The 16,522-nt window shown below is 43.4% G+C and overlaps 1 protein-coding gene across 2 annotated transcripts in view; it reads right to left on the reverse strand.

Annotated features, from left to right (window-relative positions):
* Positions 1 to 10,020: 10,020 nt before the first annotated feature.
* Positions 10,021 to 16,522, reverse strand: part of ASTN1 (astrotactin 1) — a 323,619-nt gene continuing 317,117 nt past the window's right edge. For both annotated transcript variants that reach the window (XM_017508838.2, XM_017508837.2), the window contains exon 23: positions 10,021 to 13,441. In XM_017508838.2, the coding sequence (XP_017364327.1) occupies positions 13,204 to 13,441 (238 nt within the window). In that variant the 3' untranslated portion in view covers positions 10,021 to 13,203. The remainder of the gene's footprint in view (positions 13,442 to 16,522) is intronic.

Here is a 16,522-nt window from a genome sequence, read left to right on the forward strand (position 1 = left end):
ACCATGCTCTATTACAACACTACATTTCCTGAGAAACCACACGCATAAATCACTATACTTAGTTTTGCAGGTTCTCAGGCTTGAAAGGGTCTCCAAAAGCCCATTGTTATTCACTATAACATTCCTTCCAGTAAGTTGTCCTGCTTCATTATGAATTCACCTCATATTAAGGAACTCACTATGTCCCAAAGCTATATGTTTTATATCTGACTTTCTCTGATTTTAATGAAGTTAAAAATACTCACATAGCTGATGGTATCATTATTTTAGTCAATATATTTTTGTTGAACAACTATTACATCCCAGGCACTAGGGATACAGTAGTGAGTAAAATGAAATCTGTGTCCTCGAGAAACTTGAAGAGAAGTTGCAGGAGACAGATAATATGCAATAAGTATGTATGCCAGCTGTTGAAGATTGCTGTGGGAAAAAAGTGCAGTGAGTGGGGGTAAGGAGTGGCAGGGCTGCAAAGGAGCTGGTTCACATGGGGAAGGTCCATGGATGCTTCTTGGAGATGCGAAGGGAGTGAGGAAATAAGCCAAGGGATACCTGGGAGGGAGAATGAACTAGGCACAGAGAACAGCAAATGTGAGGTGGGAGAGACCTTCATGTGTGTGAGGAAGAACATTGAGACTGGTATGGCTGCAGCAGAGTGAGGGAGAGAGGTGAGGCTGGAGAAGTATGGAGGGGAGGAGGGGACACTGGAGGATCTTGTTAGCTATGATAATGACTCTGGCTTTTACTCAGAGTAAAACTGATTTTGACACCAGTTTCTTTATACTTGTAAATAATCCATGTGTATCCTTCACGTCTTTCACATCCATCATCCTCCTTTCCATCTGCTGTGCTCTCATGCTGCCTGGGGCTGGCATCACTTTCATGGTAAAGTCTATAAGCAAGTGCTCCTCACCTTCCTCGTCCCCCTCCAATCCATTCCAGCACAGTGAGTCCACACTTCCTCTGAAAGCACAGCTCTTCTGGAGTCATCCAGAACTCAGGAAAAGAGTTTGCTGTCCTCTGTGTCCTTAAGGTTCAAACCAAGTCTCAGCACAGCCAACCTTTGACACTGATCTCGCCCTGCTTCTGAACAAATACTCCATACCCTTGCCAAAGGTGATAACTCCCCAGTCCCTGGTTTCCACTTTTGTGCTCATGTTATTTGCTAGCCTAGAGTGCCATCTTCTCTACCTTCATGTGACAAAAAACTTGCTCATTTTTTCAGTTGCTTCTCACACATCTCCAATCTACTGAAGACTTTCTTCATCTTTCTGTTTGATGAGATTTAAGGTGTTCATGATCCCTATTGTCCTCTTCTAAGATAATCAATATATCTGACTGATTTTCATTAGATGTGTGTTCTTATCTTTCTCCACTATTCAATTGTAACCTCTTTAAAAGCAGGTGAACTCGGGGCTCCACTAGGCCATTTGATGCCTTTTGGGAGAGTTGGAAAAAGGCATCCTTTTATCCGAGCAAAGGCAAATCAGTGTCAGAGACCATGGCTTGAAAAATCCAGGTAGCATGGCTGGGTTTCTGGACATATTCACTCCTTGGACCAGGCAGCCTTGGGCAGGACACAACCTCACACCTTTATGTGGTGGCTCTGAAAATACTGTCTTAGCATAGATTTTTGGATCTATGGTATCACCTTACATAGTGTCCTTCCCTAAATAAAACCTTGAAATGTGTTGACTGGAATTTCAACTCTGATTTGATGCATGTGAAAACCAAAATAAAAGAGCATGTTGTATTTTTGTGTTAGGGGTCGGTGGGTGGGTTGGTGTGTGGACACTGGAGCTTTATGTTTTGATTGGTTCTTGAGCAATAGTTTAAGAATCGATGGCAATGCAAGGCCAACATAGAAGACTGTGGGTTTGGAGTACACAGCAGTAAAATGACTCATTCTCAAGTTGATCATTGTATTCTGGGCTTGAACGTCAGTTTTATGTTGAGGCATGCTTTTGTCCAGCTGATAGATTAACCGATGTGCATATACACCTCAGGTGTATGTAGTTCATGTGAGCAAAAGTAGCAACTGTCGATCAAGCAAGATAGAGGGTCTAACAGGCAACTTGCTGGAGATCAAATTGGGAGATCTTGAGCAAATTAGTGAATGGCTTGAGATGCGGTGTTCCCATCTGTGAAATGGGAAGATATTAATAAATTCCAAACTTAAAAGAACTGTTATGCAGATTTACTGCAATGAATATGACGTGCCAGTCCTGGAAATGGCACTTCAAAAATAGTTGTTATATGTATCGATACCCTAAGCAAACAGAATTATCTTTGGTACAGAAAGAACCAAGAAGAAACAAAGTAGTGGCGATTGTTATTGGCCGGTTTCTGAATTTCTGTGCTCTTTCTGGCCTGGGATGTACATTATTTTAACAGGCCGGTTAATGTTTCTCTGTCTCTTCCCTTCTCTCACAGACATGCATGCTCACATACAATTAAGTGTTCTGTGTTCTAACTTTTGGCCATGTTTTAAATATAATTTCATTTAAAGCCATGCCATGCTCCAGTTTGAGGCCCCAGATTTAATAAACTGTGACCTTGATTCCAAGTATTAAGAGAGGGAAAATTTTTTTAAAACGATGTCAGCAAGACTATCCAATTTATCCACCATATTAAAGGGTCATGCTAATACCAGAGCATGTCCCAGGGCTCCACCTGGGCAGCTCGCTCACTAATGAGCAATCCAGAGCCACCCATCATAATTTTAGCATTAGACAGTTTACCTTCGCGAAGTAAAGAGTGCCCCAGGCAGTGGTCATCACTTGGGGAGAGTAGCAGAGGTTCTCTCTAGGTATAAATGAAGTCCCCTGAGCGAACAAGGCGTTTTTGCGTTTCAGGCCTTGTCTCTCTCGAAGTGATCTTTGGAAGACATTGCAGGCACTTATGTATTCATGTGTGCTCATCCAGGGAGTACAGACTTTCACATCAAGACCTAGTTGGAATCCTAGCTCAGGGAGACCTTGAGCTGATGACTGAGTCTTTTAGGGCCCATTTGCAAAGTTGAGGGATGAACTTAAATTTTCTGGCATATTATACACATTCAGATGGGCAATCTTGTCATTCTTGAAAGCATCTGGCACAAAATGCTCTGCACACGTTTCTTTCCCCTAGTATAGGTGGAGCTAAAAAATACTGATACATGTTTGATCACATTTTAACTTCTTAATTAAATATTTAATATTTGATTACATATGTATTAATAAATGAGCTCTGTTCCTTCTTTTGTAGTGAAGTACTCTACGTCACCTTATTAGCATTTCATACGTACCCAAAATCTCACCACTTGTTTCTAGTTTCCATTCATGCCACGTGTTAGACATGAGTTTCCTCTAAGCTAGTTAAGGCTTCAGGTAGGATGAAATAGGACAGAAGAGTTAGTCTGGAGAGGGGCACTTAGAGAGCAAGACACAGAGGTGAAGTCAAGTTGAGATTTTGGCAATATCTGTTTTCTAGGCTCTTCAGGGGGGCTCCAGGTCTCCTTCCTCGTCGGCTACCTGGCCAGCAGCTGATCTCACTGTTACACCCTTATCAGAGTTTCCAGGAATCGCCTAGCTAGTGAATGTTTCATTCAACCACTGGCCTCTGACACTCGATGCTGCCTTGACCTCAGGCTTTTTTGTACTTTCTAAATCCAGTTGCCTGGGCAATGCCCGCCCCAGCCCTTCCACGTATGTATGGTCTTGTCTCTTCTAGATCCAGTGTCTTCCCAGACCTGCCTCTTCAACTCACTGCAATATACAGTCCCACTGCTAACACATGTCTTCTGCTTGATCAAACTTTGAGGTCTCTGAGACCCCAGGGCCATTGCCACGGCGAGAATACCATCTTAGAGGAGGGAGGGAGTAAAAAGAAAGGCAGACATAAATTTTTGCAAGGAAGAACTTTCAAAATGCCTTCTCATATCCCAAAGAATGTCAGTCTCAGAGTTTTTGGGGAAAAAATAATTTGTAGATCGAGTCTCTTTGGCTGTTTGTAGAGTTTTCCAAATTTCTTCTGGGAGGCCCCAATTTCTGTGGCTGGGATATGGAAACCCACACCTGGGAGGCCTGCTTGTCTTTTCCGTGGCTGTCTTCATCCTGAGCATTCCTGAGAGGTACGGTTAGTCCCTGCTAGTGGCCTGGCCCCAGGCTCTGTGGGAAGGAATGCAGCTACACTCAGACATTCCAGTTGCTGCTCAAACCCAGTGGCACTTCATTAAGTCCTGGGCCACTCCCTCTCTCTTTTGAGTGTTTGCTGGCTTGCCGTGGCAACCAGATACCCCTTCTTTATGTTCCCTCCCACCTTGCCCTACTGCAGTCAGTTCTGTCATCAACACTTCGCTGTGGGCCTCTTCTGATTCCTTTCTAGTTGCCAAGGGACATAGAAGCTACAGGGTGAAGATCAAAACACCTTCCTTCATTGCATACCCAAAAGTGAAACTGTTTGGAAGATCTAGAATTCTGAAGTGCATGACGCTGACCTTCCTGGTCAGGAGTCACCATGGTGTAGATGCCACAAATCAAAATGGGTGTGGTACAATGTGTCTGTCTTCTAACTGTATAGACAGCCCAGTAGCTGGGATGGTCTGTCTGAGAAAGTGGCCTGGCCCGAGGGTGAGGATGATAGGTATACATTGTAGGTTAAGCCAGTGTAGGTTAAAATTTAGTGAGCTCAGAGACAGGAGGAGTTCTGGAGTTTCTGTTTCTACCTAGGCCAACAAATACATATCACCAGGAGCCTTGAAAATGCACAGGCCCAGTGCCATAGTCACGCCTCCTGTATGGCAGGGACTGCCTCTGTGCTAATGACCTGGATGCAGCAGCAAGGCTGGGAAATATAAAAGAGCTAGCTACGTCTTGTCAGAAGGCTTCCAGTTTTGCAGTATGCAAGAACTGTGTGCATTGCCTCCCTCCCCCTAGATTACAAAACAAACAGAAAAAGCATTTAATCAAATTCTGCTGTTAGTTCAGTTCCCTCACCATGTTGAACTAATGTGGAAAGGGAGGTGATTTAAGTGAGCTACATGGCAGCATTGCAGAGTGGTTAAAAGGGTATATCCTAGCCTCCCATGCTTAATGGGAGTTCCCAGCTGTGTGGTCTTAGACCAGTTAATCTAAGTCTGACAAAAAGTAACTGAAGTTTGCAACATCTCATCTATAACATGTAGATAGTGGTAGTATCTTTTCATAGGGTTTTGAGTAAACTAAATTCCTCCCTTTGTTCTCCCAGACCTAAAGATTGTAGCTGCTTCCTGCAGTTAGTATTACTATTTCCGTGCTTTCTCAGTGCTTCAGATATTTTTGCTTTGTTTGGTTCTCCAGATCCTTTTCACCAATTCCTGATATTAAATTCTCTGTCAAAATCTTGACTAGAGCCTTACTGATACATTGCTCAAGTAGCAGAAACAGATGGAGACTGAAATTTTTCATTTTATGCCATCTAAGATAACAAATCAACACTGTTAGGACTTTTTAAAAAATACTGATTTATAAATTAAAATGGCAGCTCAGAAAACATAAGGGAAATGCTATGAAATTGATGTGTAAGGAGTGGGGTTAGCAAATCTCAGAAATGTAGTTTGTTCTCACTCTATTTCCATTTTCAACAAGTAATGAGCTTATGTTCACCTTTGTATATGTCATAAACTATATACAATATATGATGCACACATAATAGATTTTCCTGAATGGTCTGTACTTTGAGTATTCTGTGCCTATTTTGGACTATAAATTATGCAAGGCAAATGCATGGCACACATGTTGCTATTTGCCATTTCAATATCTGTATGAAGTATTGATCATGGATCTCATCACTCTTTCTGGCCAGGTACAGATCCATTCTCAGAATCTTTTTCAAGTCAGTTTTCCAGGCAGCCACTACCACTTGATCAAATTTAGCACTCAAATGGAAACCCATTTGTCACCCCTGCAATCAATCCTAGAATTCATAAAAATCTACTTACTTTTGGCATAAAATTGTTATCTCCAGATTGTTTTTCAAATCCTGAAGAGTTACAAAATGTCTATGTCATATGATATATACAGATTTTTAGTTTGAAGTATATATTAATCAAGACCTAGTTAGGAAAGCAGAGTACATTTTAAGTAATTCCACAGAGGAAGTGCAAAGTGGGAAACCAATTAGAAAGACTCTGGGATAGCAGAAGGACAAATAGGAGCAGCCTATCAGAGTAGCAACATCAGGGTGCAGCACTGGCTTTGAGCGGGTGGAGGGACAAAGGGAGGAGACAGACACCATCCTGAGCAGGCAGAAGGGGGCATACCCTGGCTGCCTTCTTCCTTTCCTCCAATGATCTACAACTCCTTCGGACTCTCCCAAGACGCTGGAAGCCTGTTGACAAAAGTGTCCGGGGAAAGTTTTGATAGTTGCTGTTAAGAGTCAGCACTATGTGATATAGAATAGAAAGGTGGAAGGCTGGGAAACGGATCTGAGAACAAAGAGGCAGTTGGCTGGTTAGGGGTCTGCATTACTGTTCTGTTACATTCCATACCACAGGGACAGGGGGTAAAAGGGAACACTGTCTGACTCATTGGACACCAATAGCCCCAGGGGCAGCTGACATTTGAATTATTTGAAACAAAGGAAGTTGCTCCTAATTATTAAGCACAAAATATGGCTAAAGTTCTCCTACTGAGAAAGTTAGTAAGGAATCAATTACACTAATTTGTACTCCCATGTGAGTACGCATATCATAGGTTCTAACAAAAGGCAGATTTGGTGAAGAAACATGATGTCAAAACCTGTCTATCACCAGGGGAATTAGTCCAATTACAGCAGACACTGCAAAATCCCAGAACAAAGAGATTTATTTATTTTCTCAGTTTGGAATACGGCAGACATGAGCTAAGTCCTAGACTCCCACATATGTCAAGAGAAATCGTAAACTTTTGTTACGTAATGTTGAGGTTTCATTTGAAACCAAACTGCTCATTAATTGGCTCATTTGATATGACAATAAAATAGGAGTTGCTGGTGGGAGCAGGGTTAGGAGGCATTAGGTTATCAAAACATATCAAGCTATGCTGTCCTCAGGGCAGTAGGCATTTGTTCCCCAAGTTCTCACCCAAGCATTGAGTGTTACAATGGTTGAGAGCAGAACACAGAGACTAGGCCACAAAGAGCTGAGAAAGCACAGTAAAAGGCAACACTGAACACACGGACTGAGAGTCACAATTTCTAGGCTCTGAATCATCCTCACGTGATAGACAGAAAATAAAATAAACCTAAACCAAGCTAAACAAATACACAAGAAGAGACAATCTGCTCAGCTTGTAAAGGAGATCTCTGTGTCCTGAGTTGATTTGCTAACGGCAGTACTAGGTTTGCACTGGCCAACCACATTCTCATTTATTGCCTGGCATGGGGTAACTGGGGTGTGATTTGCAAAAATCTCAGTGGGACGAGTCTTTCCATTGTCAGGACACTGAATGAGAAGCAAACTCATTCATCATGATGGCAGCATGGTGTAAGGATTAGTGTCAGTCAGCCCTTGGTCAAAATGCCTGGACTTCCATTTGGCTGTGAACTTGGGCAAGATACATATAGATTCGGAGACTCTCCTTCCTCTTTCTTAAGAGTATTTATTTCAGACTTGCAATGAAGATTGAGGACTATTATGCAGTTCAAGTGTTTAGCACAGTGCCTGGCACATATTAAGTATGGAGTGTGCACATTTGCATCCAAAAAGTTCCGAATGCAAAAGGACAGAAAAACAAAGTAATTGGAAGAAATTCTTCTCTTCCAGTGTTTTTTCCTTGTCCCAAATTGTCCACTCCCTTCTCTTTATTTATTTATTTTTATTTTTGAGACAGACAGAGTTTCACTCTTGTGCAGAGTGAAGTGCAATGACCGGGTCTTGGCTTATTGCAATCTCCACTTCCCAGTTTAAAGTGATTCTCCTGCCTCAGCCTCCCAAGTAGCTGGGATTACGGATGCCTGCCACCACGCCTAGCTAATTTTTGTATTTTTAGTAGAGACAGGGTTTCACCATGTTGACCAGGCTGATCTCAAACTCCTGACCTCAGGTGATCCACCCACCTCCACCTCCCAAAGTGCTTGGATTACAGGCGTGAGCCACCACGCCCGGCTCTTCTCTTTCTTTGCCCAGTTCTGGAACAATTTTCTTCTCCTGGGTTTCCTATCTAGGGTCTAAGGTTCACCCCTTCAGAAGCATTAGGATACAGTGCCCCACCCTTCTTCTTGCTCCCTCCATGGAGGCAGCGACCAAATTCATTGGTGAGGGGGACATTGTGCATGTAGCCCAGTCTCCACACGTTCTCATCTCCTTTCTGCAGTGAATTCACACCCAGGGCAAGGCTCATGCCTGTAAATCCCAGCACTTTGGGAGGCCAAGGCAGATGGATCACCTGAGGTCAGGAGTTCAAGACCAGCCTGGCCAACATGGCAAAACACCGTCTCTACTAAAAATACCAAAAAATTAGCTATGAGTGGTGCCAGGTGCCGGTAATCCCAGCTACCCAGGAGACTGGGACAGGAGGCTTGCTTGAACCTGGGAGGCAGAGGTGGCAGTGAGCTGAGATTGCACCATTGCACTCCAGCTTGGGCAACAACAGCAAATCTCCATCTCACAAAAAAAACCAACCAACCAACAAGCAAACAAAAAACGCTTAGTGGATTAAAACAATAACCATTTTATTATGTTACATAATTTGGTGGGGGTGGGCAGATATTCAGGAGGTACTTGCAGGGTGATTCTTCTCTTTCACATGGCTTTGGTGGAGGTTGCTTGGTGGTGTGCAACTGGCAGAGAGACAGTCTTAGTGTCCCAAGAGAGCTTCGTTCCTGTTTTGGCAAGGTTATCTGAGCTGGGACTGTGGACCAGAGTGCTGCCATGTAACCACTCCAGCATGGTGATCTCAGCACAGTGGTCTTAAAGTTCTTAGGTGGTGTCTCAGAGCTCCAAGAGAAAGAGTTTCCAGAGAAGAGGGCAGAAGCCCTAAGGTCTTTTATGACTCAGACTTGAAAGTCACATAGTGTCACTTCCATTATCTATTGGCCAAAATAGTTATAAACCTGCCAGATCCAAAGGGAGAGGCAGTAGATCACACTTTATATGGGAGGGGTGTCAAAAAATCTGTGGCCACATTTTAGAACTGCTACAGTCATCACCTTCTTTTAGTTGCCCCTGCTTGAGCTGGGACTTGGATTCTGATCATTACTTCTCAAGAGGACCTATTAAACCCAGGCACTTAACATTTGATTATTGAAGAATTTAAATAGAATCACACATTTTGATGGCAGCTGAGATAACCTCCATTCAGAGTGGCACTGTAGAGAGAAAGAAAGAGATGGGAGGGATAACATGGGGAGAGATGCCAGATACAGGTGATGGGGAGGAAGGCAGCAAACCACACTGCCATGTATGTACCTATGCAACAATCTTGCATGTTCTTCACATGTACCCCAAAACCTAAAATGCAATAAAATATATTTTAAAAAATTAGTGCAAACATAAAAAAAAGAGAGATTACGTATTTGGGGTTACCTATCTTGAAGCATTTCATAAGTCAGTCTGTCTCAAACAAACACCCCTACACAATGCAAGACAGGAATGAGTCTGGGAGGGCGTTTTGCAACATTTTTCTTAAATCAGCAAAGTAGGAATTTCAAGAGCTCTCATAGCATCCTGTACTCCTTTGTCATGGTTCTCCTCACCTCTTGGTGATAAGTTCAGTGCCTAATTTTCCCCAATGCTCTCTGATTGATAGAGAACAATCCTGTAACTGCTGCATCACGCAGAGGGTCTGGAATGTAGCAGAGTTGTGCAACAAATACATTTCACTGGCTACTTATTTGGAGAAGGCTGTAGAGAGAAGATGGGACTCACTGCTGTTTAATGATAAGTTTATAATTTGCTATGAAATATTTAATTTTTTTTTTTCTGGTTAGAATGATGACTATAAGGCCCATATGTTTGGAATCTGAAGTGTAACCAGGTCACTCAGATTATTGAAAGACACAAGATAACATCCACATACCCAACACTTACTAATAGCTTTGTTTTATTATTCAGTTAATTATTTCATCTTTTATAATCATACAATAATTCTCTTTTAAACAACGCTGTTATACCTGAAGATGGTCATATTATATTCTTTCTTCCTTCTACGGTAGTAAAGTGTTTTTCTTCATACTCAGTTTTTTAATAGAACATTTGAATATCAAGAAGTGTAGTTAACTAAAAAATAATGAACTGACCAAACTCCATGAAAAATGATTGCACACTCAATTAAAAATCTAATGCTATTACAGTGGTTCATGTACATTCAAGAGGGAATCCCAGAGGTCTTGGGGACACAGGAGCTGGGAGAATGTTGGTGGGATATAAGCACCTCCCTTAATACCTGTTTGGCAGCTTGAAAAGTTGAGGTTGAATACTGGTCCAGTACCATCACCCTTTCTAGCCAGAATGGGTTCTTTCAGGCAAGCTTCGGGAAAAGTCAGCAGGTTGAGATTAATAGTGTCTTCCAGGGTGAAAAAATCCTCCAGTCAATTGTACTACCATCCTAAGACTTTCCCCTGCCCCATTCGTATCGGCCTTTTTAACTTGAATGTAAGTGGGCGCCAGTCATAGGAGTTGTGTGCATTGTGTGTGTGTGTGTGTGTGTGTGTGCACATACATACACACATTCAGTGAGGAGAACTCAAGGGGAAACTGGAGGAAGAAAGTCTTGGGGAAAGGGGGCAAAAAAGGAGGGTCACAGAAAGAAGTAAAAGACAAAAAAGGTAGAGGAACTTGGGAGATCAGGGGAAAGAGAGAGGAAAATAGTAATAAAAACAGAAGGACAGGCGCAGAGGAGTGACCCTGATACCTGCCCCACCCTCTCCCTGTCCTGTCAACTCCCACGTCATCCAGTTCTCGGCAGGAAGGCATCGGCAGCTTCACCCTCCTTGCACTCAAGCTTAAGACACCGTGTTCTGCACAGATGTGAATAGAAGGTTGGCAACACAGTAGCAGCAAAGAGATACGCTGGCCCCTGTCAGACTGGCATGTCGCATCTTCTCTGGCGATGGTGAGATATTTGCCCTTTGAGGCACTTTAACTGAGGCTCCAGCATTTTCCATAGGTGGGACAGACAATTTTTCTGCTGATCTTTGCTTTGGAATTAGGGGAATCTCTGAGGCAGGTGCATTAGAGAGTTTGAAATAAATCAGTGTTTCTCTGGAAAGAAGCAGAGAGGAGAATGAAAGCATCCTGTGCTTTATCTCAGCCTCATCACAGGCATCCTTCCCAGTCATGAGGGTGGGGAGGAGGGCTGTGTGTGGTGGAATGGGGGATCCCAAGGGTGCTCTGGCTCCAAAGGCTAAGGGTGCACTTTGGACCCTCCTCCTTCCACTGCACAGAGGACACGTCCATGCCACAGATGCTTGGGAAAGGTAAACTCTCTGGGCAGGTGTCCTGTGGGGCTGAGAGCTGGGATGGTTGTGTGCCAGATGATACTGAAAACAGAACTGAGTATCCCAGGGTAGCTAAGATCCTGCATCCTGGAGGCCAACAGCCTGAACTCACACTGAAACAGCGTGAGTTACAGTGCATGAGGGATTTGGGGCAAGCTGTATAACCTCTTTGCCTCGTCTTCCCCAACACTAAAATGGAGACGAGAATAGCACTTTCCTCAGGAGTTGCTATGAGAATTCAGTGATACCTAAAGTGCTTAGAGCAGTGCCTGGCATACAGCAAGCACTCAATAAATGTTATCTGTCATTATTACTATTTAGAAAAAAACCAATATAGCGCAATGACTTGCCTTATAGGTCCCGCACTGCTTTCGTGACATTTCTCATGTGTTTCCAAATGAGGAGCCCTGGTCAAAGGCATGGTGGCTGAGTGTGCATTCAGGCCACTGAGGCGTGCGGGACAGCCAAGGCCACCGCCAGTCGACACAGCCTCGCCAGGCTCTTTCTGAAAGGATGGGCTTTCTGTTGCCTGGGCCACTATTCATAACCATGCCAATGCTTGGGCAGTGGGATGGAAACAACACTCTAGCTCCCCCTGCAACTAATTAGGGGTGCTTACCTACACAGAATCCCAGTGACCAGATGGACAGTGACCATGGTGGAATCCTCCTGCTTATGGTCATTGGAGAAACAATTTGCAAAACTAGCAACACAAGGAGATTTAGCAAGATGGGGAATGAACAGAAGTTTTTGTGATCAATAATAGCTTTAGTTCACTGTAACACTGAAATGAAAGTATCCGTCCTTCCTGGACCCGATCAGACCTCTGCCAAGCCTTATCTGTCCAGGGTAAGAGGTTTGGGGGTTAAAGATAATCCAGGCACATGTATATATATATTGGTGGTCTGGAGAAGTCCATCCAAAGGAAGCATGGTTTTTAAAAAAAAACAATAAACTCCATGTCTCTTCTAGAATGTGGACTGCTAACTAGTCTCCCAGGTAGACTTTTTTGAAGATGCATTTGACAGATGGCATCTTGTCCCCTCTCAAAGATTATGTTGTTCAGAGGAGGGGACAGAGATTTGACAGAGAGAGATTTAATCCCAGTCCTGGCTTAATATAAGGAAAGATCTCGAAACCCAAGTGGCCCACTGGGGCCTATAACGAAAGCTGGGCTCACCTTTGGGGTATGGAAATAGTGATGGGAAGGCCTGGGAGGAAAACCAGGAGGCACAGACAAGGGTCACCTTCTCCACTTTTCCAATTGTCCTCTGTGAGCAGGGCCAAGGCTCCCAGAGTGAGATGCTTCCCGAGGAATGTTTGAAGGTGGGGACTGAGGCAGGCCTAATCATATTCTGGCCTCACCTCTGTCCCCAGTTGCAACAGATTTAGGAACTCAGTGAGCACAGGGTGCCTACTTAATAGACTTTTCACGGGGAGCATGGCAGAGTTCTTGAGCATTTTTGTAAACTTCTAAGGGAAGAAAAAATGAATGGACCAAATCAATGGCAAAGCAAACCCCAAAGTAATCCTTTAAAGAAATATGGCGCTGCATGAAGCCACTGGCTGGCAGATTTCCCAGTCATGCAGATGGAGAACATCATACTGAAGAAGTTCTTCAGGGAGCAAGGATCACTTTCTCCCTGGTTTCAATGTTGCCGTGGAGGTTTTAATGTTCCATTAAAAAATATTAAAAATCCACAAACCAACTCAGATGGATCCCTCCTCTTTCCCGTTTCATTCTGGCAGCAGCTTACTGGCCTTATGGTGTTAGATCTCTTTGCTGTCCCCATAGTCATTGTAGGGGATGCTCAGGGTCTGCTCCTCACACGTCTTCCTGAGGTCCCGGCTGAGCTCCGCCCAGTCAAGTCCATAGGGTTTGATCTCGCTGTAGCGGCAGCCCAGGTACTTGAGTGAGCTGCGCCGCAAGCTTATCTTGGGCTCCTGAAGGAGTCCATTGCACCAACTGCTGAGGTCCCCAAGCTGGGAAAGGATGAGACCAGCTTTCCTATGGATCAAGCACAGAGGTTACGTAAGTTAGAAAGAAGAGAGAGTCTGGATGAGCACAGCTACTGTTAGTGTGAGACTCTAAACTTCAAGTGGGCAGAGTGAGGGGTGTTTTGCTCCCTATTTTATCTTTGGCACTTAAAACAGTGAGTCCTCCATAAATATCTGCCCAGCCAATGAATGAATGAATGAATGAATGGGATAAATGTTCAAAGTGAGCAAGCACCAAAAAGAAACAGACAAAAATGCAGTCAGGAAAAATAAAGAAGAGAAAATAAATAATATTTTAGTGGAAATGCATGCCTTTAAAAACCTCATAGAGTTGGTAGGTTTGAAAGAGAAATCAAGTTTCTTTAAAGCTAGTCATTTATCATCACTAAATAAATAATGTGCTTGACTTGGTATTTCCCTTTCCAAGGCTGCTTCTGAACTGGTAGAAGCAGCCGTTACGTTGAACTGAAAAGGATATTAGATGTGACCAATTATGCCTGGATGGAAGTAGCTGTAGTATGACAAAGGCAAGGACAGTAACGCCCTCAGTTCATGTTGACACGGGATTATCCTTTGGGAAAATGCAGATTGTCAGTTACACACGTCACCTAATTAACCTCCAGGTGAGCTCATGCTCCATTTCTCCACCTGCCTCAGAAAGTCAGGAGGCCATTATCATTGTCACTTAGCCCCAGTCAAAGGAGAGGGAAAACAAAGAAGGTGATGAAGGTCACCTGGGCCAGTGCAGATTCCTGAGACAGAAGGGAGAGAGAAGAGCAACGTGCCCCAAGTTGCACTCACTGGAAAGGAGTGTTCCCTCTGGGCCAGAAGCACAGAGTGTGAGAGCCTCCGGCATCTAGCTAGGGGGAAAGGACAGCAACACCATGTCACTGGTACAGCCCCTTCTTCCTGGCACCCATTTCTGGTGTCATAGATAAGGAAAGCGTAGAGCCAGTGCTCAGACCTCACTGGATTTGACTCTGAATACAGGATGAGTGAAAGATCAGGATCCCCTCATTCAGTTGCGTTTTTCTTGTTCTTTAAAAATGAGACCTGTGAAGTAAGATAACCACAGACCCACAAAGGAAGATACTCTTATTTGAACAAGCTCTTTTTACCTGGAAAACAAGACAAAGACTACTGATTTGGGAAACTCAACATTATTTGCAGCATTTATTGACTGCTAGTCTAACTCCCCTATGTAGAACCACTCTTTTCTAGTTTCATCAACAATTTGTATTAGTCTGTTTCTGCACTGCTGAGAAAGACATACTTGAGACTGGGAAATTTACAAAAGAAAGAGGTTTAATTGAACTTATAGTACAACGTGGCTGGGGAGGCCTCACAATCATGGCAGAAGGTGAAAGGCATGCCTCACATGGTGGCAATGAAAAGAGAGCTTTTGCAAGGAGACTCCCATTTTTAAAACCATTAGATCTCGTAAGACTTATTCACTATTATGGGAAAGACCCGCCCCCATGATTCAATTACCTCCCACCAGGTCCCTCTCACCACACGTGAGAATTCAAGATGAGATCTGGGTGGGGACACAGCCAAACCATATCACAGTTCCTTCCAGAATCTGAAATTGCATTCACCTTAGACAGCGGTTTCAAAGAACAATAGCCACATTTATTTCATTTCTCTTCTTCTGTCCTGGCAATGAGCATCGCCAAGGGATGACCTCCCTGCATTTCTAAAGAATGAGCTGGGAGAAGGGTGGAGATTACCACTGGAGGAAGGGTTTGAGCTTCAGCAGCAAAGTCAAAGACTAAGAGTGGAGTCAAGTCATGGGAGGGACAGTCATATTTTCTCCAACTTCAATGGTGGGTCAGAAGAAATCAAACAAACACTCTGCCTGCCGACTAAGTCATCTTGAGTGGATGATCTGTACTTTCCCTATCAGCCTCTGCAGTTTGGCCAAGTAAGTTTTCCAAAAGCTGTCATCGACAAGAACATTGGTGACCCTTCCTCTCAATGTATCCTACTATATGCCATTAGTTGTTGACAAGTTCATGGGAGGTGGAGAAAGGGGGAGTGGGGGAAGAGTGAGAGACAACATCAGCATCATCTTCAAGAAATGAACAAAGGAACACCTCCTATCATCCTTCTGAGAGAATGAATTTAGCTCCTCCAGTCTTTGCTGCTGCTTTCAGTGCTCACTTTAAATAATAATAAATTTGGTATTGCCATTTACCATTTTGGAGCCTGTGACTTTCTTTCTTATTAGTGGTAGAACCAGTGTTTTTCTCAAACTATTTTCAACCCTCAGCTCAATCTGGAGGGCTCACAGAGTTTTAATGGAGTTGGACTGTGGTGAACAGAGGGAATCCCCTGTTTGCTCAGAGGAAGTGAATAGCCATAGACCCTTTCCTACTCATCTTCACAACTAACCCCAAAGTGGGTTGATATATTTCTAAGAGGATTTTTCATTTCCTGTGGTTCTCTCTGAGATCCATGTCACTAAAAAGCCAAATTTTATTTCCTGCGGACTAATGAAAACTACACAATGTTTTCTAATATATAGCCATGAAAGACTAGTATTACACATGAAAGAGCCCCTTGGGAGGAGAGTGTGCAGTCAGCGGTGGCCTTAGTTTACAACAAGATCTACATTTCTTCCTCTGCTCATTTTCATCACTAACCAATTTTCCTTCTGACTCTTGAGTCACAAGAGAGAAATTTTAAAAGCACTCCAAATGCCCTTAGAAATCAAGATGACATATGCAATGTTAGTGCGTTTCAAATTGTGACATTTATGTTCCCTGACAAAGAACTGTATATATACACTCAATAAATGTCAGAAGAGAGAAGGGAAGGGAGAAGAAGAGGGGAGAGAGAAGCAGAGAGGAGAGAGAAGCAGAGAGGAAAGGAGGGGTGAGGAGGTAGAGGGAGTGGGGAGGAGAGGGGAGAGAGAATGGGGTTGATATTAGGGATGAGTAAGAATAATGTCAGAACAAAGATAGGGTATGAAGAGAAGAGGACATTTCTCAACATGTATCCACTTTCTAACCCACAGTTTGTCTCTTACCAAAACTGAGACAAGACAAATTAAAAATCCCTTACATTTTTTCCCTCTGGTCTATAGCGA

The sequence above is a fragment of the Cebus imitator genome, unplaced genomic scaffold (assembly GCF_001604975.1).
Source record: "Cebus imitator isolate Cc_AM_T3 unplaced genomic scaffold, Cebus_imitator-1.0 Scaffold402, whole genome shotgun sequence".
NCBI lineage: Eukaryota > Metazoa > Chordata > Mammalia > Primates > Cebidae > Cebus > Cebus imitator.